At 37.1% G+C, this 26,583-nt stretch overlaps 1 protein-coding gene across 10 annotated transcripts in view; it reads right to left on the reverse strand.

The window, feature by feature from the left end:
* The window catches only part of PDE4D (phosphodiesterase 4D), a 540,332-nt gene that overhangs the window by 63,624 nt on the left and 450,125 nt on the right, over nucleotides 1–26,583 (reverse strand). For 9 of the 10 annotated variants that reach the window (XM_063179688.1, XM_063179689.1, XM_063179696.1 and 6 more), the window contains 3 exons: nucleotides 17,673–17,709; nucleotides 15,059–15,132; nucleotides 14,192–14,241 (listed from right to left, as the gene is read on the reverse strand). In XM_063179688.1, the coding sequence (XP_063035758.1) occupies nucleotides 14,192–14,241; nucleotides 15,059–15,132; nucleotides 17,673–17,709 (161 nt within the window). Of the gene's footprint in view, nucleotides 1–628; nucleotides 1,074–14,191; nucleotides 14,242–15,058; nucleotides 15,133–17,672; nucleotides 17,710–26,583 lie in introns of those variants that run through there. The other variant, XM_063179698.1, reaches the window with a different exon arrangement.

Here is a 26,583-nt window from a genome sequence, read left to right on the forward strand (position 1 = left end):
TTTACATAAAGGCAACTTACAAGAGAGCTGAAGAGGTGCATTTTATATGGGCAAGCACAGCTTTAAACAGAAAGGAGAGAGGTTTGCATCAGATGTCAGAAATAAATCCTTTTCTGTGAGAATGGTGAAGCACTGGAGCAGGTTGCCCGGGAAAGTGGATGCCCCGCTCCTGAAAGCGTTCAGGGCCCGGCTGGATAAGGCTGTCAGCAGCCTGGCCAAGCCGAGGCGTCCCTGCCCACGGCAGAGGGTTTGGAAGAAGATGATCTTTAAGGTGCCTTCCAGCCAAACCGTTCCTTGGTTCCACAAACACGACCACGCAGACTGCAGGCACTGAGAACTCGGCTCCAGCGGCGGGCCGTGTCGGTGGCAGAGCTCCGGCTGTGTGTGTGTCCTGTTGGGAATGCCACCGGCGCAGCCCGGCCGGGAGCGGCACGGAGCAGGCCCCGCCGCCGCTGCCGGCAGCGCCACCGCCTGTCGCAGCCCTCCGTGCCCTCCGGCCGGCCCAGCCCCGTCCAGCCCTGGCCGCGGCAGCGCCCGACGTCCGACGAGCCGCGTTTCCCATGCCCGGTTACCCTGCCCTCGTCCCGCCATCGGCCGGGAGGCGCGGGCTGAGCAGGGGCGGGCCGAGGCACCTCCGGGCAGCCGGCACCACGGGGAGCCCCTCAGCCGAGAGACAGGGAAAAGGTGTTTTCCTGAAGGCACTGAAGGCTTGAACAATGAGGCCTCCAGCCGAAGCGTCTAAAACCTTCACCCCGAGGGGCTGTGTCTTCCTCCTTCCATGGTGGTGTCCTGTCACACCTAGCATCTCTGTTTTCAATAGCATCCCACGTAACTACAGCAGCAGGAGGATGAGAAGAACCTGGCACCGTATGGCTATTTCAGCACCATGGGTGATGTGGTTTGAAAACTGACATTCCTTAGGGAGTCTTTAAGCTATAGGCATGCAATGCTTGGATGTTCAAGGTGATGCTGGGAAAACTATGTGGAAAGAACAAGCATTAAGAAAAGTGTGTGGCAGCTGAGATGTCAAGGCCACTGATATGCAGGCAGGATACTGGATCAAACTGCTGACTCTGTGTTGTGGAAAACAAAAGGGAAAAAGAACTTCAGATAATTTATGAGATAAAACACATTCCAAGCCTGAACTGGTGAAGAAACCATGGCAGAGGAGGACAGTGATTAATTTGTGAGACTGGCATGAGGACATCAAGTCTTACAGGACTTACACTGAAATCTGCAGCACCCATATAGTGTGTCAGTATGGTGTGCACCTCATAACATGTGACTTGGCTGATTGTCAGGTATCCTTATCAGCTGTTGCTATAAATTGTCCCAAATGTCTGCTCTTACATGCTTTCCTCTCCTGTCCAAATCTTTACTCACAACACTTTAAACACTTTCTGTCTCATTTACACCTCCCCAACATATTCTATATATACTCACATGTACAAAATCCAACAAACTCAATTCTATAAAATTATGCCAGTTCATTTCCTTGAATGTAAAGCAAAATTATCCTTTGAATGAAATGTATTAGCATCATTTAAACCACTGGTTTTTTACATAGTAATACCAATTCCTGGATTGTTTCTGATTTTACAGTCAGATACATTTTAACAAACAGTTTGCAACTGATGTACTGTGAACGTAATGAATCATTAGCACTCCCACCCACCCAAAAGTGAGAGCCAAATGTTCAGTCCTAGCAAAAACACTTGAAACTCTGTTACTTTTGAAAATAATTACAGCTGCTGGTCCTACGTATGACTTCAGCTCACAAAGCGGGAAGTGGCACTTTGAGGGACTTGCAGAGGCAAAGCACAACAGACTGACAGAGCAGTAGACACACTCTGAGGTGCTCGTTTCATTGTGATATCTGCACTTCACAAATGTTGTTACTTCTGTTTCAGAAAGCTTTTCTTCAAGTGGATGTTTATGCACAGATAATGAGATAGAAAAAGCATATAGAAATTGCATATATTCCTTTTCTGCTAGTAAGCATATCACTCATATCAGATGCTGGTTTTTTTTCAATTACAGGAAGTCAGTAATTTCCACAGAAAGTAATAGGCTCAGTTGAATTAGAAGAGAAAGGAGTGGAAATTTAGCAGCATTTTCTTAATCTGATATTCATATATTATTCTTAATCATGGTGGCAGCTGTCTCTTACAAGAATGAAGACAATGTAAGGGAAGAAATAGAAAAACAGATCCTGTCCTATATCTATGTTCTTCAAAATAGTGATTCTTCTTCAGAAGGTCAGATGTGTTATAAAACTGTCCTGCTGCATCAACAGGATTAAGCTACAGTTGGCCTTTGCTTAAAAAAGACTGAAAAAACTGTCAAAAATGGTTGGAGGCAACCAGGCTTAATCCATTTACAGACAGCTCCCTAAAGCCATGACTAAATTCCTTAATTTTTAAAATTGGACTGCTGTTGTCGTCACTCTTCCAGACACAGCAATAAAGGTGCAAATACCAACCAGCCATCACCTTTTTCAATGAAAAGAACTATAATTCTACTAAGTGGTGAGTTGTGAGAGGACTGCTACCATCCATACCACCTTTTTAGTGAGGTGAAAATACAGAGAAAGAGAAACAGAAAAAGTTAAGTCAAATCTTAGCCAGGCCTGAAGTAATGTAATCAACTCCTACTCACTGAGGTTGTTACTTCAATTCCAGACTGGACAGTCACACCAAGAGCAGTAACTGAGAAATGAGTGAAATGAAACCCAGATTTCCACTCATTAAAAAATGGTTAAGATTCATGCATAATGGTTAATGACAGAATCTAGGAAGTCAATTTTCCCTGAATTCTGTTTATATTGAATGCAATAGTTTTAAGATCAAGTGGAAGTATCATCTCTGAATGTGGAGTTTTATGGCAGAAGTCCATTGATACTGCCTGTGAGCCCAAGAGTCTCTAGCTCTAGGAAAATAATGTATTTGTCTTTGTTTATGTATAGATGTCAGAAGAAATTCAGAAGTTATTGGGAGGGTTCTGAGATTAAGCTTATAAAAAGATTCCACTTGTGTAACTGTTTCAAATGAGATAAGAAAATTACTTTTAATTTGTATATGATGTAGAATCTATTTAAGATCATCATTATAGCAGCCAAGATGGTCCCTACACCATATTAAGTTCTTTGTCTGTGCACTTATGGGAGTAAATAAAATTCTAAAATTTATTCTTCTTAGTATATTTTAAAAAATAAACTTTTAATGATTTTGAGTCCAATATGAAAGAAGTAGAATACTGAACTGGAAGGTAACTACCTATTCAAAGTAAATTTGTACAATGTTTCAGGATGGCATAACAATATATTAAATTGAAAGTAAAACAACTTAAAAATTAGAAGCCAGGTTTTATTCCTCCTCCCCCCCCCCCCCCCCCCCCGAATTAGTAGCCAGAGGACATTTATTTTCTCAAACATAATGTTTTGCTGGGTATTTGTGATAAATCCACCTAACAGACTCATGCACAATGACAACCACTGATCCATGTTCTTTGCCTTAGGAGTAGCCTTGAAATTCCACTCCCATTTACAGCTGGAGTGGACTACAGTCTGTTGTGCTAACATTTCCACTTCATAGGAATTACTAACACATTTCCAAAGTGTTAGTAACACTGAAGCCATGCTTTTATATTACAGAAGTTTCTGTAATGGCAATAAGCAGAAATTGAAGCCTTGAAAAATAGCCAGATAGAAATAGTGGCCAATAGTGTTAGTATCATGAATAACATTCTCTTCATGAAGAAACCCTTTACAGAAGAACACAGGAAGCAGAAACCCTTCTGCCCTCCCCTGCCCCTTTAAAGGACAGTTTCTCTTTCCAGCCTCAGCCAACAGAACAGATTATATGAAGTGAACAAAGTCAAGAACATTATTTCTGAGTCCTATTCCTCTGCTAATCCAATTCACAATTCAACATTAGAATTGATTGCAGGGAACAATCTTTTCTATGAAAAACTCACACTTTATTTTACTGTGCCTTTGTAAACTTTTGTCAATGACCCTGACTGTCACCTGGTAACTGTCCATTCTCCAGCAACACAACCAGTAACACAACACAGAGACAAGTTTCAGAACTTCTAGAAGCAATCTTGTGGAAAGGAAAGTGGGTAGTATGGTTTTCATATATGTGATAATTTTATTTAAAGCTTTGTTGCTACTGATGCTAGAGATCTGATCATAGGTAAACCAGCTTTAATGTGCTAGCCATGAATCTGTGAGACTGTGGGTCTTAGCCTGGGGATTTATTAACACTGAGCATTTATTCTGCTGGATTAAAGGCACACTATACTTCTTCATCTCTGTTCATGTCTGCTCACTAAACAGAATGGGCTGAGAGATATTTATATGTCTCATCGTCCTCCTCATTCACAAGGCTGCCTGAGAATGCACTAGGGAAGCTCTTTCTCTGCATTGAAATATTAACACTAGCTTCCAAATAATCTTGTCTAAGCACTGCCTGATGAGGAGGTAACTCAGTAACTAGTCAGTAACTCAGACAGTAGAATTGTAATCTGCCTTTTCCACCAACTTGCTGAACAAATGTAAAAAATTATATTAATTACATTTTATTATGAGAAAGATGGATTTTTTATGGTGTATTTTTGACGGTTGGAATTGTTACTTTGAAAGAACAATATTTTTAAAGAAAAATTTTATTATATTTTGATTTTATTCTATGGAATTTTAGTCTTTAGAATACTTATGCAAACATTTTTTATTTTCCAAAGGTAATGTGGCCATAGTAGGTGTTTTATAATTCAGGTCTGCAGGATTGAGCTGTGATTGGAAATAATGCTTGCAGAACTGACATCTCAGAACCATCAATGCATACAGTTTTCAAAAATAAACACATATGAATAAATTTATGTACACTAAGAAGTAGAAATATATATTTATTTTAACAACCAATCTTCAACAACCAACAAGAAATGGAATCCAATCTTGGAAATTATGAGCAATTTTTATAGCCCTTTTTTATAGAGAAGACTAGCATTTTTTTTTGAGAAAAGAGTTTTCAAAGAAAAACTGGCTACTGGCCTTACCACAAATATATTATTTGTTGAAATAACATTTATTCCTTTGAGCATCAACTCTGTCTTGTATGTTTAGACAATAGTATTTGTGGAACAGAATTGTGCCCTTCTCTTTTGGAATGCATACTGAGGCTACAAGGAGGCTTTTTCTCCCCTGAGAACTTCCCACACCATGGTTTTTCATTGCATCATATCTTACAGCCACTCCTACCTTCTAGGGATCAAATAAACCAAACCCAAAACAGAAGTCAAGGGAGTATAAATCTGCGAGGAGGGTGGAACTGCACTAGACCAAAGAAAAGTGTTGCAAAAGTGTTGTAAAAGAGTAATTGGTGCTGCAGTTTCAGATTTTACTCAGCAAAGCAAAAACTGTCAGATTTCATCAGATTTAATCATTTGTGAGAATCAGCAGAAGCAAGGCAAACAGGCTTTGGTTTTACAATGTCATACAGTGAATATCTATGGCTGAGAGGTAACATGCTTACATACATTTCCAATGAAATCACGTGCAGAAGCACATTATGTCTACATGGTTTAACCAATGGACTGTTGCTCTCCCATGTGAAAGGCATAAACATACTAAGTCAGCTGCTTGCTTTTTGGGAATACCACCTTGAACTGCAAAAACATATATGGCTGTAGGGCTAACACTTCTCTGCTCACCTCCTTGATGTGATAGGTTTTCAGAGTTGAAGATTGTATGAAGAATGATGAGATTCAGACAAACAGATCAGATTGTGATGAGATTCATGAGATAAAATTTGATGAGATTCAAATTCTCTTTATATTATATTAGATATGTAAAAAATATTTTGAGATTCACTCCCAAACCCACAAAATAAAAACAAAAAAGAGGAAAAAAAAGGGAAGCCAGCAGAGAAGAAATGTATTTCTGCAGCTGAAATGCTGAAATAGATCATACATACATACAGGGCAGAGAAAGGGCAGAATACAAAGCACAATTTGAGGGTCAGATAGCATTTGCCATTGCTTGTAGTAGCTGCAATCCAATTTAAAAGAACCAACCTACACAAAATTCTGTTTTTGACTTTTCCCTTTGAAAAGCAGAGTTCAAAGCCAGTAGTATTAATAGCAAAACCAACCACATCTACAATAATGATAACAACAAGACTAAAGACTCCTCCCAAACCAAATACTGTTTTCTTTCTCATTAGTTGCCTACCGTCATCTGTTGGACCTTCCCAAATCCTGCTGATACCATTTAGGTAGCTCAGCTTTCCAGGTTTTGAAACTCTTGCTTGATTTTCTCCTTCATTTCTATGGCACAGACTTCTTCCTGGGCTTTCTATTCTAGTCATCTTTGCACTCCTTAAATTAAAGACTGATTAGTCAATAGATCTTATGGTATGTGCACTAAGTTATTAACATATGACGTACTTGGTACAAAGGGAATTTGTAAATGCTTGCTAATCCAATAGTCACCTCTGTAAAATGCTCCTGATTTAATTCACATTTTTTTTAGTACAGTAGTAAGCAATATAGTGGCTAAATTTACTCAATTGGATATAATCCTACCTTCCTTATTGCAATTAAGAAAAGAAACTTTTTATTTTTATCATAATATCCTACAACTTAAGCAATAGGTCCTAAATTTTTGTCTCTCATCTGTATTTTTTATTTGGCTTAACATCTGTCCAAATTCATATCTAATTTAAACGTTCAAATATATATATTATTGCAGAATATAATTTAAAATTCTGTGTGCAGAAGGAATAATTAATCAGATTGGCATATTTATGGTAACATTTGAATGCAAATATTTGGGAATAATTTTTAATATTTCATAACAACTAAAACTATATGCATGTGACCTCAGCTACTTCATTAACTCAGAATATCATCATAATGGGAATAAAATCAAAGCTTCCAAGTACAAAAAAAGTTTGCCTCTACTCAAATAATCTTCTTAATGGTGAGCTGATTAAGGACAATGATAAAAGAACGTAAATTTTACAATTCTATTAACAGAAAGGAAGAGTCATTGAGCTATGAAAACCTGGCTGAGTACTATGGTTTGGGTTTGATTAGGAAATTTTAAAGTCATACCTTGGCACATTTAACATTTCAAGTGAGAACTACTGTCTCTTTCACGGCCTCCCATCATTCCTTCCAAAGCCCCCCAGTCAAATTTGGTAAAATCTTCACTGCAACTCTTCCCTGACAAGCTTCTGTTAGAGAATACTTTAGAATATTTGGGACAATGCTAGGCCGCCCACTGCTGGTGTTCCTCATGGATAGTTATACCAAAGTAATGTCCACTGGATAACTCAGGTAATGCCCACTGGATAACGCTGCCTTTTCGCACAGGCAGCGTGGGGGCTCCCTGAGACACTTGCCTGTCTCCCCTGACTATAAAGAATGCATGTGGTTGTTCAGAGGGATTTGATACCAAGAGAGCCAACTGGAAGCATAAAGCATAGGGGCATGTCTGAATACATGACTGCACACCAATCAGTTGTTTCCATGATGAACAGTTTCCACTATCCAAGATTTTCTGAGCTTCTGAGTTATCAAACATTGGAAAAAGAGGTCTTTTTGCATTAATATATTTCAACTTTTGGCCTGAGAGAAGAAGACTGAATTTTAGGCATTGCTTATTCCTTAAATTTTTAATCCTAGTTCTTAAGAATGCGCAGTAGGCATTAGTGGATATTCCTACCACCAGACCTGGAATTACACCTTTCAGTTGAAGATAAGTCATTTTGCAGGATGTAAAGCAAAACACACGAGGACACAGGGAGAAAATGCAGAAAAGGGAAGCTTTGTTGTATCTTGTCTCCAGGGCTGACCATGGCTTCTGGCCACTCTGATTCACTGCTGTGTTCAGGCTCCTTACTCAGGAACCTGCATACAATAAAAGCAGAACTTATGCACTTTAATGGGTGATTTCAACGTAGCCCTTAATTTTTAAATGGATGCGCAGAAGAGTGAATAGGCTGGAATAGGCCAGTTTCTCAGTAATCTATTAAAGGAAAAATATCTACTTTTAAATAAATCTTTTAGACTGAACAGGTGATAATGTGTCCCTGATCAGAAATGAAAGATGTGAAAAGAAGGTACATCCAGACTGCAACCAAGTCATACTGGAAACCACATCTGCTTCAGTTTTATTTTCTATATTCATCAGACAAGGGACTGCATTTGTAATAGAAAGGAGAAAAATGACACAGGCAAGAGTCCTATTTTTCTTTCTGATTCTTCTCAACTCTGTCTTAAAAACAAAACTACATTTCACTCTTTCCAGTTGTTTTTCTGTTGTTACGAATACAATAAATACAGCCTGGGGTCAAGTACAGTTTTCTGCTGTACTACACTAACAGTGCTTGTAAGGGACACAGGCTGAAAGAAGAAGAGGCACATGAAGCTTGTCACCCTGTTTCTCTTTCCAGTGAAGTGGACAGTTTGGATGAAATAGTGATATAAGGACTTTTACTGGTGCAGCAAAATATGAGACCAATTTGAAAGTAAGAAGCAAAGATTTATGTGGGGCTGCATATCAGATTATTGATGTGGAGTTTAATAATGCCTCTGATGTTTTCTTTTTAAATGTATCCCTAGTCTAACTCCAAAATATGTGAGTCTGAAACAAAATCAAGGCTCCACTACACTGCAGTCTTATGAAAAGTAACCTGAAGTGCTGGATAAAGATAAAAAGCAAAGGTCAGCCCTATGATGGGTTCTAGTCTCTATGCACTTTTATAACCACCACATATTTCTACTGAAACAGACTGCTAAAAAATTGAATTTATACACAAGGGCCGAGTGTTGTTGTCTACTCTCTGCAAAACATCCCCTTTTATTTTCTAATTTTTGTTTAAAGTGGTTATTTTTAATTACATGGGCATTCCTGCCAGGAATATCATAAACTATGACATGTATTTCTTTGTTTAACTTCCTATTTTATGAAAGCTTACATATTTGCCCATCAGGTATCAGTGTTGAAGAGTGCTATTCAAATATAGAGAGTGTCTATTTTGTGCCCTGGTTTTATTCACTTCCTTGGATGTGAGATGATACATGAACAGCTTATCTGGTTCAAAACCAAGCCAGTCCTCTTCCTGCTGTTCTGCCTTAAGGTTAATCACTGTTCTGCAAACCCACTCACCCTAAAAGAGCCCTACATATAGATTTCATTTGAAGCCTTCGGGTTAGAAAACTTTGGCAACATTAATTAAAACTCTACAAATCAAGATGAAGAATGCATTCCGCAAGCCTTCACAGTTGTATCCTGTTAATAACAGCCTCTTCCCTAAACTAATGCGGCTGAACTGGGGACAACACTTTTTAAAAGGAAAACTATTTTACTGAATGACTCCATTTAAGCAGCTGTTTTTTAAAATTGTAGCACACGAAAGTACTGCACAAGCTAAGACACTGAAAATTCTTTTCCTGAATGCAAGCAAATATGGATTCCATTTATTACTATCAAATGCTCACAAACTCTGCATGTACAAAGAATAAAGCTGCTAATTCAGCCCCAAAGATGAGGAAATTACTTTGAAGGTCTGCGTGGGGAGCTGACTGCCGGTTCTTCGATGCCTTACCTGTTAGCTACATACCTTACTTCCTATGGGTCAGGGGATGTATGAATGAATTTCAGTCTGAATGTAATTTGTGCCCCGTATCTCACAGAGCAATATGATTTTGTTTGTGTTGTGGCTAACAAGGCTATAAGTGAGATAACTCTCTGTTTGGTGATCATGACCTAGATACGGACTTTTAATGATTAACTGAAAAGAGTCCCTGACGTAAATATGGCTGTTTTCCAAATCTGTCCTATTTACAAAAAATATTACTGTTTGTTTAAGAAAACAACATACAGATCACTTGAAAGTGCTTTTCACAGTAAAGGTGGGGAACTGGTTCAACTCCACTAGATTTGTTCAGCTCCACCAAAGCTGATGATTATCAATCCTATATTCAAACACTTGGAAAACTGTGAGTTTGTTTTGCAAAAAGAAGATGGCTGAAGCTAGCTAAAACAACCAATATCTGCATTGCTATTTGGTTATGGAACTTCATGTGTCAGATGGAGGGATTTTAATGGAAGCTAAATCTAAATATGCTCCGAGCTGCAAAATATAAATGTTTGTTTTTCTCTACTATTAGAATTCATAGAATAATAAAATGGTTTGAGTTGGAAAAGGCTTTAAAGACCATCTAGTTTCAACACCTTCCACTAGACCAGGTTGCTCAGAGCCCCTGCTCAAACAATTCCATCCAGGGGTGGAACATTCAGATCTTCTCTGAGCAACGTGTTCCAGGCCCTCGCCACCCTCAGAATTTCTTCTTAATGTCTACTGTAAATCTGTCCTCTTTCAGCTTAAAAACCTTTCCCCTTGTCCTATCATGACAAACACATGTAAAGAGTCCCTCTTCAGCTTTCGTGTAGGCCCCTTTATGTACTCGAAGGCTACATAAAGGGGCCTACAGGAAAGCTGAAGAGGTAACATATGTAGGATCACCCTCCACCTCTCTAAACAGAACAACACACGTCCATCAGCCTGTCCTCACAGGAGAGGTGCCCCAGCTCTCTCTGATCATCCCTGACCATGGCTTCCTCTGGACTGGCTCAAGCAGGGAAAAGCCTTTCCTGTGCTGGGGGGCCCAGATCCAGGTGCAGTACTCCAGGTGAGAGCTCATGCAATGAATTCAGCAAGGCCTTCAACACTGTCTCTCACAGTATCATCACAAGCAAACTCTGGAAGTGTGGACTGGATGAGTGGGCAGAATTGTAGAATAAAACTGGCAAGCTTAATCCTCAAGTCACAGATAGTTCCTTTGTTTTGAAAACAAAATATTTGTATTTCACTGGTTGTGCTAAGAGAACTACTGTCAGTTTGAAATGAAACACCAGAAAATATGATTCATAGTGAGAGAAATCTCTCTTTTGGTTGAAGTACAGAACACCAAGCATAAGAGCAGCAAACCCTGTTATTTCAGTCTGGTCTTGGTCATGAGAAAGAGATGGCACTTGTAGGAAATTCATATCCTTTTGAAGACTTTGAACAGAGGTAAGTTTTCATCTCTGCTTATTCACACTGACTATAGTCAAAACTGATATTTACATTCCAGAGTTTAAAGAAAGTACGAAAGGCACCATCTTGAAATTCTATTGTTACATGAAAAGCTCCCATGTCCTGCTCCCCAATTTGTCTGCAAAAGGAACACTCAGCATGCTATAGCACAGCTGTCTGATAATGAATATGTCACTGATATTCATTAGCTTCTCTCAACACAGTTTACAATAAGGATTCATGTGGATATACTGAATAGAAAGGACTTTATTTTGATCACAACTGCTACATATTTAGATTGAAAAATCACCATAAATTTTAAGACTACCAGGGTGGCTGTTGCTTCTAAGAATTTGAACAGATGACTCCTGTGCTGTTTCACTTCTCAATGTCATAGTTTCTTACTTTTTTGCTAAGGTATGCTGCCATAGATTTATGCCTCACGGTGAATTCTTAAAATAGCAAATGAGAGAATTTTGCTCTTGCTTTTTTAGTTACTTGCCTTTACCAGATTGCTTCTCATATTTCCTTTGTTGATACCCCCATATCTTCTGCAGTAGTTCACTTCTGTGATCATCTATTTCCTCAGAGAGAATCTTCCCAGAGACATGTCTTTAGCAACATAAAATCTCCATCTTAAATGTCTGTTTTCTGATTTATCATCAATATAGCTTAGTGACATTGTGCCCTCCAGTCACCTAGATTGCTACCTTGCCTGTAAGTTCTTGCTGAGATTGCAAGCTGAGCCATCTGGATGATATGATGGGGGTCTACCCTAGCTGGTGTATTTTTCTGGACACTCCATGACACAAGTTCTGAGAACAGCAAAACCAGGAGGATTTCTCAGCAGGAAGGATCTCTATAAGATACATTTTGAATGTTCCCCACAAAAATTCAAAAAACTTAGTAGCATGCGAAAGGGCTTTCAATTATTCTTTGAATTATAGCAGAAGTGTTTTTAATCTTCCTTCTTAACACACTGCTGTTAAGACATTTCACTAGGATTCTATATGCCCCAAGAACAAACCTATGCATATTTCTGCACTGATGCCATTAAATTAGTTGCCATGGAAATATCAAAACCAGCTTATAACTAAGAACGGGCAAACCTTTTCATGCAAAATAGTATCCAGCCTCAATTTCCATTCAATAGTCAAAATGAACTGTAGCCATTTTCATGCTTTATAGTGGCTTAATATCTTTGTTATATCATTAAAGTCTTTCAACCACTTATATCCAGTGCACACAGGCTTCAGATCATCCTGTTCAGTGCATAATTTGGGCACAGAAATTCCAGCAGCATCTCTGAGAAATCAGACTAAATTAAATTAGAATAAATTATCCTTACTATTCTTTGCCTTTTATTGCTGCCTTTGAATTTATTGGTAAATAAAGAATTTTCTAGATTAATTGGAGAGCTAACTGTGGTACTTTCTTTCTAAACTTTAAAATATCAGATGATTTATGTCTGACATGTAGAGTTCACTCTGAGGATTAACTGAATCGAAACCTTCAGATCAGGAAAAATTTAAAAAGAGCAACAGCATCTTCCAACAGATAGTGTCTTGGGTCCTGCTGTCTGAACAGTTTCTCCTGCTGGAGAAAAGAAGTCAACCTCAGGCAAACAGCTGTGAGGGCATGTAAGGTAGTGTTCCCTGGCATGCACATCTTCTTTTCTGGATATCATTTTCTTTTACTATCATGAATTTCACTATGTTTTCTAAAGTTAGTCCCTTGGAGTTAAAGAAAGAGCCCTATACTTGAGTTAACATATTTCTGGATTACTCTGCTATGAGACAACTCACAAAATCAAAAATAGATATAGTATTCATAACTGAAATGGTTTATAGAGAGCAATCTGAAACCAATGCCCAGAATTACTTCTTCGAGAAATATATTAAGAAAGGATCATTAATATAATTGATTTACATATATAGATATATCTTCTTACTATTATTTAACTAACTGCCTTTCTGTTTATAGTATAGATTTAAACACATAACCTTCTGTCTCCTGATGAGCCCTACACACAAATGTTCATATTGTATGACCTCCTAGGAGAATAAAACTGAAAAGAACTGCCAAGACCAGGTCCTTTTAAGGTCAGAGGTTAGCTGAAAAAACCCATTGATTTTAACACATTCCAGAGCCTAAAGGCAGAAATCATTGAACATTGAAAAGCTACATTGCTCCTCAAAATTGCTGATGTATCATTTTTTTCTTAGAGATACAAATGTATAATTCAATTAAAAAGATGAGGTGTTTTGAAAATTATGGAAAATTGTGTTTATGGCTGTGGTTAAAATGATAATCTGCCTGTTTAGTAAGTGTCTGTATACTTTCATCAAGAAGAAAAGCAAATACTCTTTTACTCTGACAGAACACAATAGAGAAAGTAACACCCAGAAAATTACATAGTGTAAGTTGTGAATTAATATGTTGTAAAAAATATGGGATCCAATAAAGTGCATTTCCATAAAGACAAACAAGACAAAGTTGCCATCAAAATAAGCAAAAGTAGTGTGGGGTAAAATTTTCCAAAATATTAATGTCATTTGCACTGCTAGTCTTGTTTTTAAGTCAATGCTTCCTTAGAAATGATACTATGTTTTAAAATGAAATTTCTTCCTCATACAAATGTTATAAAAATAGGATTTACAATTCTAAATCAGAAAATTCAGTTTTGAACATTTCTCCTCATAGCATACGCACTTTTAAAGTGAAGACTTTGTGCCTGCATAGCTACAGAACTCTACATCCCAAAATGAAAGATGAATAGATTCCTCATATCCATTTTTTTCTACCAGATTTCTTTGTAAAAAGTTAATTATTTTATTCATGAGATGGTCAGACACTGGTATATAAGGAAAAATATTTGGGAAAGAACTTAAATTAAAACTGGAATAATAAAATAGAAATTAGACGTTAACAGGACTGAACACTAGGAGTCACCAATTTGAGTCACTATGTGACTCAAAAACTCAAAACCTCTTTGATAAAACAAATATAGGGATATGAAACAATATAAGTATATGAAGTAATATATATTTACTATTATATTTACTATTTCAGTTAGATGCTTTTTATAAATAAATTATTCTTACCTGTTATAGTTGCTTTGTTAATAGATGGTTGGCTACACATTGGTGATCTTCTGTGAAAAAGGAAATGAAAAAAGGTTTAAGCCTGAAAAATTCACTGATGACTGAATTCTTGAACAACACAACAGAAAATACATTACCTGGGAATTTATTTGGGAACTCCAGAACAGGAAAATTTTAGAAACTTATAGGTTTATTAAAAGCCTGCCTAATCACATCTAGAGCAAATACATAGTTTGAAATGTGATTTATAAACATATACAAAGACATTCTTTTCTTTGAAATGCTAATTACTTCTAGGTTTCAACAATGCATGCTTTGGGTGAGGGAAATGACTTCACTACATTTGCCAGTGTAACTAACATTAGTGTTAACTGTGATGCTGTAACATGACTGGAGAGAGATCATATTTATGCTGCCTAATTTATAGTTATGAACTCCTCTGGGTAGGTTGGGTATCACTACCTTGAATGAGTGAAGAAGAGTTCTAGGTTCAGACCATGCAAGCAGATCTCAGTGAGGGCAGCTCCTGCTCCCTCTGTTTCATCTGCAATACTCAGGCTGTGCCTGAATGGTCATCTCTGAATGATCTTAGACATATGACTACTTTATCTAAAATCACATAAGGTGAAAAAACCTACTCCAAGTTTATGCAAGGACAACAACTGCAAGATCAATTAGAAGGCAAGGGGGCTATTGTCTCAGCCACCAACTATAACATGTTTAGGGGATTAATAAACTTATTTCTCATCATTGATTTATGCAGGTTTGGTGGTACAGACTGAAATCTATAACTCATATTTGTCTTCTTAGCTTACATAAAAAAAACTATCACTGCAAAAAGTTCAGTGGCCAAAAAATGACACTCACTTGCTGGGTGCCCGGTCTTGTAAATTGGTTAATGCAGCAAAGTTATTCCGGACAGTACGCAGGCTGGCCAGAACCTGGAACAAAAAAAGTGGTTTCAGTATCAATTTCTGCATAAGTGAGACTGATCTATCTCTGCTCCACTGTGCTGAAAGAAAATGGAAAGCACGTTGCAAAACCACTGTAAAAGGTTTTCTGGGCAGGTTAGTCTGGATACTTTGGCAATTATTTAACAATAATATGTCTGTAATACAAAGTCAGTACTTTACCTCTATTATTTTGTTCCCCTCATAAACAAATCATTTTCTGTCTGAAGGAAGGCTGACTTGCAGGGGAGGAAATTATTTTTACATAATTCTACTTATTTCTTTAAAATAACAAGAAAAGCATTTGAGTCTGGAAGATAATAGTCCATTCAACCCTAATACTTCAGGCATAAGAAATAATTGCAGTTTTATTGCAGTTTGGTCCCCACAAACTCCAAAGGACAAAGGGAATGAGATTGTCTAGACTACCAGGAAAAGTAAAAAAGTAGAAGTATCTCCTCTAAGAGGCACAGTTGATTTAGGGACTCTGTGCAGAAGGCCAGGGGAAGTTATCCCCTGAGAGGCAGGAAAAGTCTGCAGACTCTTACAAGCTTTATGCATTGGGGAAGCCAACATAGATGAACTGCTTCATTTCTGGGCTTAAGATGTAAGATAGCAGACAGTGAATGCAGTGGAGTGTCTTTGTGTTATAAGTGGCATAGGCACTCTCTTGTGAAGACAGCAAGGTAACATACAAAAATTTTGTGCCGTGTGATGGTAAAAAAGTGAACCTCTCTGTCAGGGGAGAGGTTGTTCAGCTGATGTCAGAGAGGAACCATGAGTTTACTGGAGCTAGGCCGGAAATGGGAGAAAGCAGCAACACTAATCATTGGTATGTCTTTGCAGAAGTTGGGCTTCGTTTTTTCTCAGCCCAGACTGGGCTTGGTTCCTGGTGAGCCCATCTGACGAATAACAAAAGCAGCAATGAGGAGCTGGGTTTCAGAGATCTGGGTTGAGGAGTGCACAACCCTCTTTTCGTAGCACCTTAAATGTATGCAGGAGGTAGGAAGTGAGTAGGACATCGAAGAAAAAGAGAATAAATTAATGAAAGTTTGTAACAAAAAGTTAAGAACTAGCAGTGACTCACAGTGGTCAATTACCTCATTGGAGGTAATTTCCAAAGAAGTCAAGATAATAAAAAATACCTTTGACTAACGAAACAGTATTAATCTGTTATGTTTATTAATCTGTTATGTTTTTCCTTCCAAAAATCAGGAAGCAAACTGACTTATATTTAATTCAGCATGGATTTTAACCAATTAAATATGTCATAAAATTCGCATATTCGGGGCACAGTGGAGATTTCAGAGTATTTTATAAAAGGCCCTTGCTTAATATTTTCTCTCCTAGTAAAAGATGATGGTTTTACCCATAACAAGGACTTGATTGAGTCTTATAAACACCAAATCTCTTCAAAATATAATTTAATATATAATAAAGTATTTAATATTCTTTTAACAGCTTATTATTTGACCAAAGCAACCTAAATAGTGTGGCTGAAGCTGCCACATGTGCTTATATGTGGCATATATATGTATGACATATGATGAATATAATATAATATAATATAATATAATATAATATAATATAATATAATATAATATAATATAATATAATATAATATAATATAATATAATATAATATAATATAATATAATATAATATAATATAATATAATATAATATAATATAATATAATATAATATAATATAATATAATATAATATAATATAATATAATATAATATAATATAATATAATATAATATATGTAATGTATGACATATAATATATAATATTATATGTTATATATTATATTACATAATACATATTATATACTATATATATAATACATACTATATTCTTATAAAATTCTTATTTGACACTGCTCTGGGACTCAACCTTTCTCTCTCCATTCATCTTCAATCACTTATGACTTCCTACAGTAATTTGACTTTAATTCCTATCTGTTTTGGAGTAAAACCCATCATCATTGGTTCAAGGAAAAGCAATGTTAATTTTGCATACTTTATAAGGAAGCTCTCTTTTGAAAAACTGTGGCTTTTTAATCTGAATTATAAAGAATTTTGAACCAGTATTTTATAAACCAGAATCTAAATAGAAAAAACAAGTCTGCTTTTGTAAGGGAACATAAGTGTTCTGGGTAAAATTTATCTCATGTCCAAAAATCTCAATGTATTTGATTCATAAAATATGTTCAAGTGCAGAAATTGTAATTAGAAAAATAACAGAATAACAGGAATCAGAGATTTGTCTCAATCATGAGTGCCTGCTACAGTATTTGGAAGAGATAAAAGGTGTTTGGCATGCTGTTGTACTTCAAATTTTCAGATAATCAAAAAGTGTTAAGAAAAAGAGGTATAGTTAGCAGAGTGGGAGGTTTATGACTTTCTCTTGAAACACTTTTCTTGTTTCAGGCAAACATATATAATGTCAACAACAGAAAAGAACTGGTTTGACCATTTTGTCTTTAAATAACAAGGCCCTGTGAGAAATATGACAAAGCTGTTCCTACCTGAGCAAATGGTGTCACAATCAAATCATCTCCATGTCTGAAAAAAAAATAAAAAATGAGAGTTGTGCGTTAGAAAAATTTGCTGCTTTAACAGAAATAAAATCAGGTTTTATAACACAGTACAGGTAACTCCAGTTTTATTCTTCTGCAATTACACTTTATTATGTTCCACACACACTCTGAAAAGCAAGTACCAACTTAGTTATTGCCCAGCTGCCTGGCAAGTCTATGGGAATGTTGACAGACCGGCCACTTTCTGTGCCACGGGTATGGCAGGTGACTGACCATCCGGGATTAATCCACAGACATGTCATCCCAAAGGATAGAGGTGAGTGTTCCAAAAATGACTCCAAAGGCAGAAATACAATATGTTTTTAATTTTCTTGTACTTCCCTGTAGTGAATTTACCATGAATTATAAGTTGCAACTTCTAACAGAAACTAATATTGATTTGGTGCTATTTTAATATTATTCAAGTTTAAGCATAAAATATGAGTTTTGAACATTAGATTTCAAGTCCATGAAAATCTAATTAGAAAAAGGCTGATAATGGAGAAATGTGACTTGTGTTGGACTTGCTACAACATTATTCTTATAATTTATATACTGTCCACAAGGCAGCAATGATTTGCAGATACTGCAAGAATCTAATTAAAAGCAGTATGTGCAATCTCTACGGCTGTACAATCATTCTGTAAGGATGAAACAAAACTCCCCAATATTCAGGATCATCAGAATGTTTAATAACTCTGTAACCATTTTCATTATCATCTCTTTTATTCCTTTGGTAGCAGAAGAATGGATTTTTAAACACCCTGTGGAAGAAATCTGCACTTTGAACACAGTCTTTGCAGGAGTGGTTGGAATAGGGTAGTGCTTCAGGTGAAACCACGGGTCCAGACTGGACAGAAAGCACATTAGCCTGACTTAGAACAAACCAAAAGAAACATGTCCTCCATAGGAGGAACTCAGAGGCTTTAATTGCTCAGGAAAGCCAAATCCAATCGGGTATAATAGACAACATGAATCAGCCCGGAGCATTAACAGGAGAGTTAATGACCACCTGGGTTTAGTGCCTCTTTATGTTTTCATTGGGTCAGGAAAACATCAGCAAATGCCCTGCACTATAATTTTAGATAAGGGTTGCTTAATGAATTACACAAAGGCTTCAGCAGAAGATAAGCCAAGTGCCTTTTTTTCATTTTTTATCCTGTTCTCCACTGAAAGAGAGTGTGACTATGCTACTTCACTTCCAGGAAAATTATGCTCTTTGTCTTTGAGTTCTGTGAAATGGCATTATCTGATATGTGACAGCTGGCTTAAATGTTTCTCAGTAATCCTTTAATTTCTTATTTTTTATAAAGGATATTTTTATTTGCATAGAGCTACTCCATTTTTTGCTTCTTTTTTGACATTTAAAGGGCTCCCTGCCCAAACATAAGGCCACTTTACAGTCTAAACTGTACATTTAGAAATTATGAAAGGGCAGAATTATGAAGATGAAAGTTTACAGGTAGCAGCAGCACTGGACAAAGAACAGAAAATGTTCAATAGTTTCTACCTGTAAATAAGACAGTGGAGACATGGAAATGATTCTTTCTAGCATCTACCAGTGGCAAATACTCTGAATGCCCAATATATGACACAAATGCGCAAAATATTCACCAGTGCCTCAAAGTACCAGACAACTCCTGAAGCATAGTCACTAACAGTTAATTTCAGATTGGCAAAAAAATATGAAAATAAGATTGTCCTCCTCAAAATCTCTTGTGGGATTTTTTATTGTAGATGGTACTTCCTCTCCTTCCCATTTAGCCCCTGTTTGCCACCCTGTGGATGCTAAGGCACCATAAAAGGCAAGAGCTACGTGTTCTTAGCTTTCTGTCCTGGAGGATCTTTATTCTTTTATGTAAAATAATAGGATCCCATTTTTCTCATTTTCAAATTTGATTCTACTTGAGTTGTTTCTGGACAGTATTTCACTGAAGAACACTGATATCATACTGTAGCTTGTTATTCTTCAGAAGAGGCATGATTAAGTAGTAATTTAATGTACTGAAATCAAGCCAGGACTTGATTTTCACTTTTCAAATCTCCCTTGTGTCAAGAGCAACAAATCCAGATATTATCATTATTTTGTTCAACCTGATACTGAACGTACAGATATCCACAGCTTTCTCAAAATAGTTTAGCACTCACCAGACCACTTGAAGTGCAATGCAATCATAAAAGGTGGTGAGCAATCTTTGATCCACATTAGGTCAGAAAATCTGGACAAGGTGAGATGGTTCAAAAATAGAGCAGATATGTCCAAAGAAGCTTGTGGTGGTTTTGATACAGAAAAGCAGGAATGTGTGATTCAAAATGCCATTGATACAGAGTGTACTGCAGTGTAATAAACACTACAATGTATCAGTGTCCCTCTCTACAGATGACATGGAAGCTTGTGGGTAATTCGTTCTGGATTCCAGATAGGATAGTGCCCTCATCTGTATACAGAAGCAAGAGGGAGCATAAATACTGCAATATGCCACAAGCTTCTAAATACAGACAGAGGTATTAGCCTTTAAAGCTAGAAGAAATTGTTCACATCACTGCTGGACTCTCTTAACTAGAAAGCCTGCTATACTTGTTCACATCTTAATTTTTCAAATGAAATAGCTGTTTGAAAACAGAATATTTTTCACAGAGCCCCAAAATTCAAAATTATCAGTTCTCCATCATCAAAGAACACGTCTAAAACATGCACCGGCCCACATGAGTTTAATGCCTGTTACATAAACACAAGCAAAATTCTCTTTAGCAGACCAAAGATTATACACTGCATTGCAAGCTAGTAGCCACAGTAAAGTGGTGAAGCCTAAACTTCTACAAATTTCTGATTTTTTCTTCATAACATTTCCTACATGACACTTGAACTCACACCATATAATCTATGCTGATCCCCACCCTCAGGAAGAGATGAAAGTTCTGTATTAAGAAAGAAGCTATTTGAACATGTTCAGTACAAAAGTTCTGCTTCCTTTCCTCAGGATTTGCATCAATTTGTCTCTTTTATCCCAATCACAGAACAGTAATTAACTTTTCCCCTAATAATAAGGAACTAAGAGATGCATGGACAGACAGAGAAGCAGGCAGGAAGATTAGGTGACTGCATAACCTTTACTTCATAATTAAACTGCATTAATTTAATATAAAATCTAATAAGAGAAGTAACTAGAGAGATATTCTGCTGACCTATCAGGATACACTTAAAAAATAGTGGATGTTTTTTATAGTGGTTATAAAAAACTCACTATATACATCCAGGAGAAGGATATCCCTTGATATCCTTCAAGGCTTTAGAGACCATGAGGAGAGTGAGGGACCTGCCCCTGTGGAGCTTCACAGGGAAATTCTTCAGAGTTTGTCTTTCTAAAGGCCATAGTAAACACAGTTTAAGGTTTTCTGGGTCTTTCTGGACTTTTACATGAATACCAACCGAGTTATCTTTAGGACATGCATTGAAGTTATGAGATATAAACAGGACAAATAGGAGCTCTGCCTTATTTGAATAGAGGGGAGAAAAATACAATGCATATTTACATCAGTTTGACACAAATGTACCAGCTTAAAGTAGGATTTTATTGGTTTGCAACACTCCTCCCCTTGAATCAAAACCTTACTTATATTCTCATAAATACTGGCTGAGGATGCCTGTCAGGCCTTGAATCCAACTGGCATAGTCTGTGTTGGATTCTCTGGCTACAAACTTTGGATGTAGACCATTTGAAAGAAAAAGCCGCCAACTGAATTGAAAAGCCCAGGAGGACAGTGGCTGTAGGGAATCCCTGAATGAAGTTCCACATCAAGAGCTTTCATGTTACTGCTTTCCTCACACTGCCATATGAATTTACTGCATTTTAAAGAACTGTATAAGAAAGAAGATTGACACTAAGGTAGTCTTCTGTTTGGGTAAAAAAATATATGGCAGTTGCCTTTTGCAGTGTAAACATCTAGATTGGGATAAAACATTGCATCCACTCATTTCTGCATACAAGGCTGTATACTTACTGTCCAACAGTGTGTCTCAGCTTAGATGAGACATTTGTGTTTTGTTTGCTGGAACACAATTATACCATATACAAAACCACAAATGAAAGAGAATAAGATGATGGACTACCCTAACTGCCAGGATTTTCTTTTCTGTCCCAATAACATTTCATAGTTGAAGCCAAATATGCACCCACAAAACTTATTAATTATGCTGAAGCATTCACATTGCTCAGGTTCACATTTTAGCAGTAATTAAAAATGATTCTAGATTGCACCCTGATACGGCAATGGTAATGGTACTAGCTATCAGAAGCTGTGCTTTGAGGAAAGTGAGCAGCAGTGGCTGCCTGCTCCATGCAGCTTGATACTTATATCATCATCTGTATTTGAAAAATACAAATGGGTTGGTTTGCAAAATTGATTTTGTGAGGTCAGAAATCATAGTGTTCCAAGTCAGCTTATTCTGCAGTAATAGTGCTGAAGTCATGTCATCTCAATTTTTAAAAACTTTGAGAAAAAATTTCTGGCCCTGAGATAGCTTAGGCCTTGCTCAAAAAGCCAAGACTAAATAAGTATAAAAAGCAGCTCTTAAGGTTTGGCCCACATTACAAAATTAAGGTGTGGGTTTACACCTTTTTGTGGGGTTGCACCTTTTCCTAGATAGCCAGTTGGTTATTAGTGATTTGCACATCTTTGAAAGGGTAAGCACAATGTGAGGGATGATTGGGCATCTCAGGCAGGGGACAGAGTCTATGACACTGCAGGCAGGCTGGGATTTAGGGTTGAGAGAACAAGCAATTAAAATTGGTATCAGAGCTATGAGCTGTAGAAGAGGGGGTTGTTTTTCCCAGAGCATTTTAATTCTGTGAACATGTACATAAGAGGATTGTTAAAAAGAGCTACTTGAAACCACAGAAATTAGACCCTGAATGAAGCAGACTCTCATCAACTATTGTCTGAGTGTTTCAGAACACCACAATTTTATGTAACACTGTGCAGTTATGTCCTCCTGATACATCTGTCTAATTCAGCAACACAGCTAGCCCTAATTAGTGAATAAGTATTGCTGTAATATTGGGAGTTCAGTACAGTTAATTTAATCAAGCTTAACCAGATGAAGGAGGATTGGCTCCAAAAAGCCACAGCACCTGAGAAGTCCATTATCCCAGCCAAAAGAATGCTGGTTATAGTAATTCTCCTTGGACTGTCTAACTAAGCAAGTGAGATTTAGAAAGAGAGACTAAAGGGAGAAAAAATTTCCCAGCATAAATGTCACTAGTGAAAACTTCAGATAGATGTCTTTCCAAAGACCCCAATTGACTTCATAGAGAGCATAAATCAAGTAACTCCACTATGATGTTCATTAAGAAAACAATTCTTGTCTGCCTTACAGAAATCAAATCACATCAAAAAAATTTTGAATTATTGCATTTGGCTAATACACATATGTTATGCACTAAAATACCTGGAGTTTTCTAAATACAACTTGTATTTCATATAAGAAAATACTTTAATTTTTCATGTTGCCTTTTTAGCATCTCAGGTCCTGAAGATACACTTGATTAGGCTTGAAAGAAGCCTTTGAATTCTTGAAATCTACCCTGTTGCAGTCCTCAGTGCTAAGTTACCCAAACTGCAATCTTAATTCAAGCTAAACTGCATTAGCACCCAAAGTGAGAAGCTCTCTCAAGACTTGGAAAGGCAAAAGGACCACATCTATTACAGACTAAAGAATCTGGAAAGAATCAGTGTTAGCGATTCTAAATCAGTACTTTGAGGTTTAATCCAGGGACTATCAGGTATATACTATCTGGCTATGTGTACACCTCACTGTGCATTAACAGCTCTCTTTCATAGTGCCTCTACTTTTGACCAGATTTAAAAAATAAAAAGATTTTGCTGGGTGACAAGGGCTATTTTAGGTCTCAGTGACAGTGATCTGAACTGGGACTTACCAAATCCAGAAGCTTCACTCAGAATTGCTGGATGAGCTAGAATCAGAATTGGCTGACTACCTCAAAAATCCAGGAATTATTACTATATTTTCCCATCCAATAAAATGCACTGTAGGAACACGACTAGGCATCTTACATCTACCAAGAATGTCTCCTAACACCTTTGGAAGAGTTTGAGAACCACCAGGATCTCTTCTGTCAGTCCCAGCTACTTTTCCCAGAAGCTTAAACCTTTTCCAAAGACACTGCACTCACACATCTGACTTGTGTAATTTGCCTGAGGAAATCACATAGGTAGTCATGTAGTGGACCATCACAGTATGATGTGTAGCAGCATGTAGCCAGCATGAAGTGTAGCATAAAAAATCCACAGATAACTCAAGAAATCATTTGTATCATATTGCCCTAGTCATCCACCAAGCTTCAATGCTTTAATCCTGTCATTATACAGCATACCATTTAGATTACAGGAGAATGGTGGGCAACTAACTGAGCAACTGGCCTCTGTTAAGTCTGACAGAATTACTCAGTCCTGAAGGGAAACAGAACATGCTGCAGGTGGTTTTCCTTCTGAAATCAGAAGGTAGTCCTCCTGGGGGTCACTGAGGCAATGGCAAGGGAAAAGAAGCTACAGCAGTGTGGCGAGTTTTTTTGTGTGTTGAAGGAGAGGCTGGATTAAGCCAGAGGAGATAGGACTTTGAATGAGAAAAATGCTGGACTCAATCACAGGAGTCCAGGCCAACTCAGCAGTGCCACTATTGTACTGTTCATACAAACAAAACCATTATTTAACTATATCAAGGCTGGAAAACAAACAGGCATCAGAGACTACAGTGTGGTTCTGTTTTCTTCTCAGGTTTGAGCAAAATTAGTGATTGGGTTTGCGTACATGACTGGAAGCGATCAAGTTAGTGTCATTTAATGAGTTACTATTAGTGAGTTTTGATTGCATTAGCTGACTATATACACAAACTTTTACCTGGTACCAAATTAAAATAAAATGTGTTTATTGTGCCTATAACTGCTTTTAATCATCAGGTATTTGGTTGCTTGCTTGTCCCTGTCCTACAAACTTAAGTGTTTAAAACTGATATGGGTGTGTTACTTCTGAAGAATAAGACTACATGACTTTCCACATGGGCCTCCTACAAATGCAGACTGAAAGACTCTCTCCTTAAAAGAAATAGCAGAGCTGCTGAGAACAAGGCACTCATACAATGCAACCCAGCCTGAGAGAGCTTGCTACAAGCCGGCCACAGAGGGTTTCAGGGTTTATAAAAACTGGGCCCTTAACTAAATTCAAAGGTCCCTAAATGCATGTAAGAAGAAACAAGCTGACTGCAAGAAAAACAAGAAAAAAACATCAGATTTTCAGACTGTGCTCTTTCAGGGATTGAACTCTACAACTAACTGAGCATTAGGGCCATTAAAAGAATTCAGAACATTCAATTTGTGCCCTGAAGGTTGGAATGACACCTAATGTTCTTCTGGGTTGTGAAATAAATGTGACCTGTGCATGTAGGCGATCACTGAGCCAGAAAAACTGTCCAAAAGAGATCCCTGCAAAACATTCAAGTCCCTTTTTACAAAGCTACCTCTCTTCACACTGCTCCTATCCTTCAGTATTGCTGGCACACAAAATGCACATGACCACCCTCCCGTCCACTGACGATCAGCGTTGCAAACCCAGGGAGCTGTGGTGTTGTGGTGTACTTGAAATCCCAGCTAAGAATTTATTTCGGTACCATATTTTTAAGAACATGCCATTTGTGACTGAAAAGATGTAGGAATTCAGTCTGTCTTGGTTGTAACTTCAATAATAACTTGTTATTTTCCTGCAAACATCCATTGTATCCAGGAAAGGGAAGAAAAAAACCTAAAACATCTAAAGTGTTTAAAGGGGAAGTGATGTGTTTAACAACAGAGCTGTTTGGAAAATTGTAAGGTTTTAGCAATCTCTCACACGGAACCAGTCATGATTCTGTATTGACTGAAAGTAAACGAAATATGTTTGCATTTCATCAACAAAAATTCTCCCCTGAATAAAAAGCAGATAAATGCTTCTCCATGCAAAAATGCTTTCTTGTTGTTTTCCAAAATAACTAATTTCCTGATCAACAAATAAAGTTAGCACAAAATTATTAATCAACTTTAAGCTAGCTGCATTCTAAGTTGAGTTCTTTGTTTTGAATTCCACCTGTAAAATGTGTCAAACAACCAGAAAGAAAAGCCATCTCTTTTTTTTCTTTTTTTTTTTTTTTTTTCGTTTATAGCTCAAAAAAATATTGTAAGTGACTTGCAAATGACTTAGATTGATTTAAGCTGCAATCTGGAACTTCATTTAAGGACGTTAAAAAAAAAAAGAAAAACACAATGAAGCAAAATATTTGTCTGTTTTTCCTAATGTAATGTAAAAAATGTCTCAAGCGATTGAATGTATTTTTTAAATTAAAGATTGTTTCGAAACAGAGTCACACATAGAAAATGCTTCTTTATTACAGCAGGCTGGACTTTGAGGTTTAACTGTTCATTTTCAGCCAGTAATAACCATGAAATAAAAATATCAGAGATTCCTAGAAAAGCATATGATTGAAAGGAATTTCAGCTGCAAATTTTCTGGAGAATAGATAATTATTTCTAATTTTTGAACTGAAGTGCAATTACTCTTCTCAATAAACACATCTTGTCTGCTATCCCAGAATCTTGGATAGCAGCTTTCATGAAAAAGGTGTATTTTTTCTTCATAACTTAAGATTCATAATCACAATATTTGATAATAAAACCAGGTCTTGCTGGCTCAGAAAAAAAAAAAGGAAAAGCTTGCCTTAGAGGACAAGAAAATACATCCTCTGTAACTGTAGCTGTAGGGAAAATGTCCTGGAGAAAACTTCATCCTCTTGATATTTTTTTAATCACAGACA

This window comes from Melospiza melodia, chromosome Z (genome assembly GCF_035770615.1).
Source record: "Melospiza melodia melodia isolate bMelMel2 chromosome Z, bMelMel2.pri, whole genome shotgun sequence".
Taxonomy (NCBI): Eukaryota; Metazoa; Chordata; class Aves; order Passeriformes; family Passerellidae; genus Melospiza; species Melospiza melodia.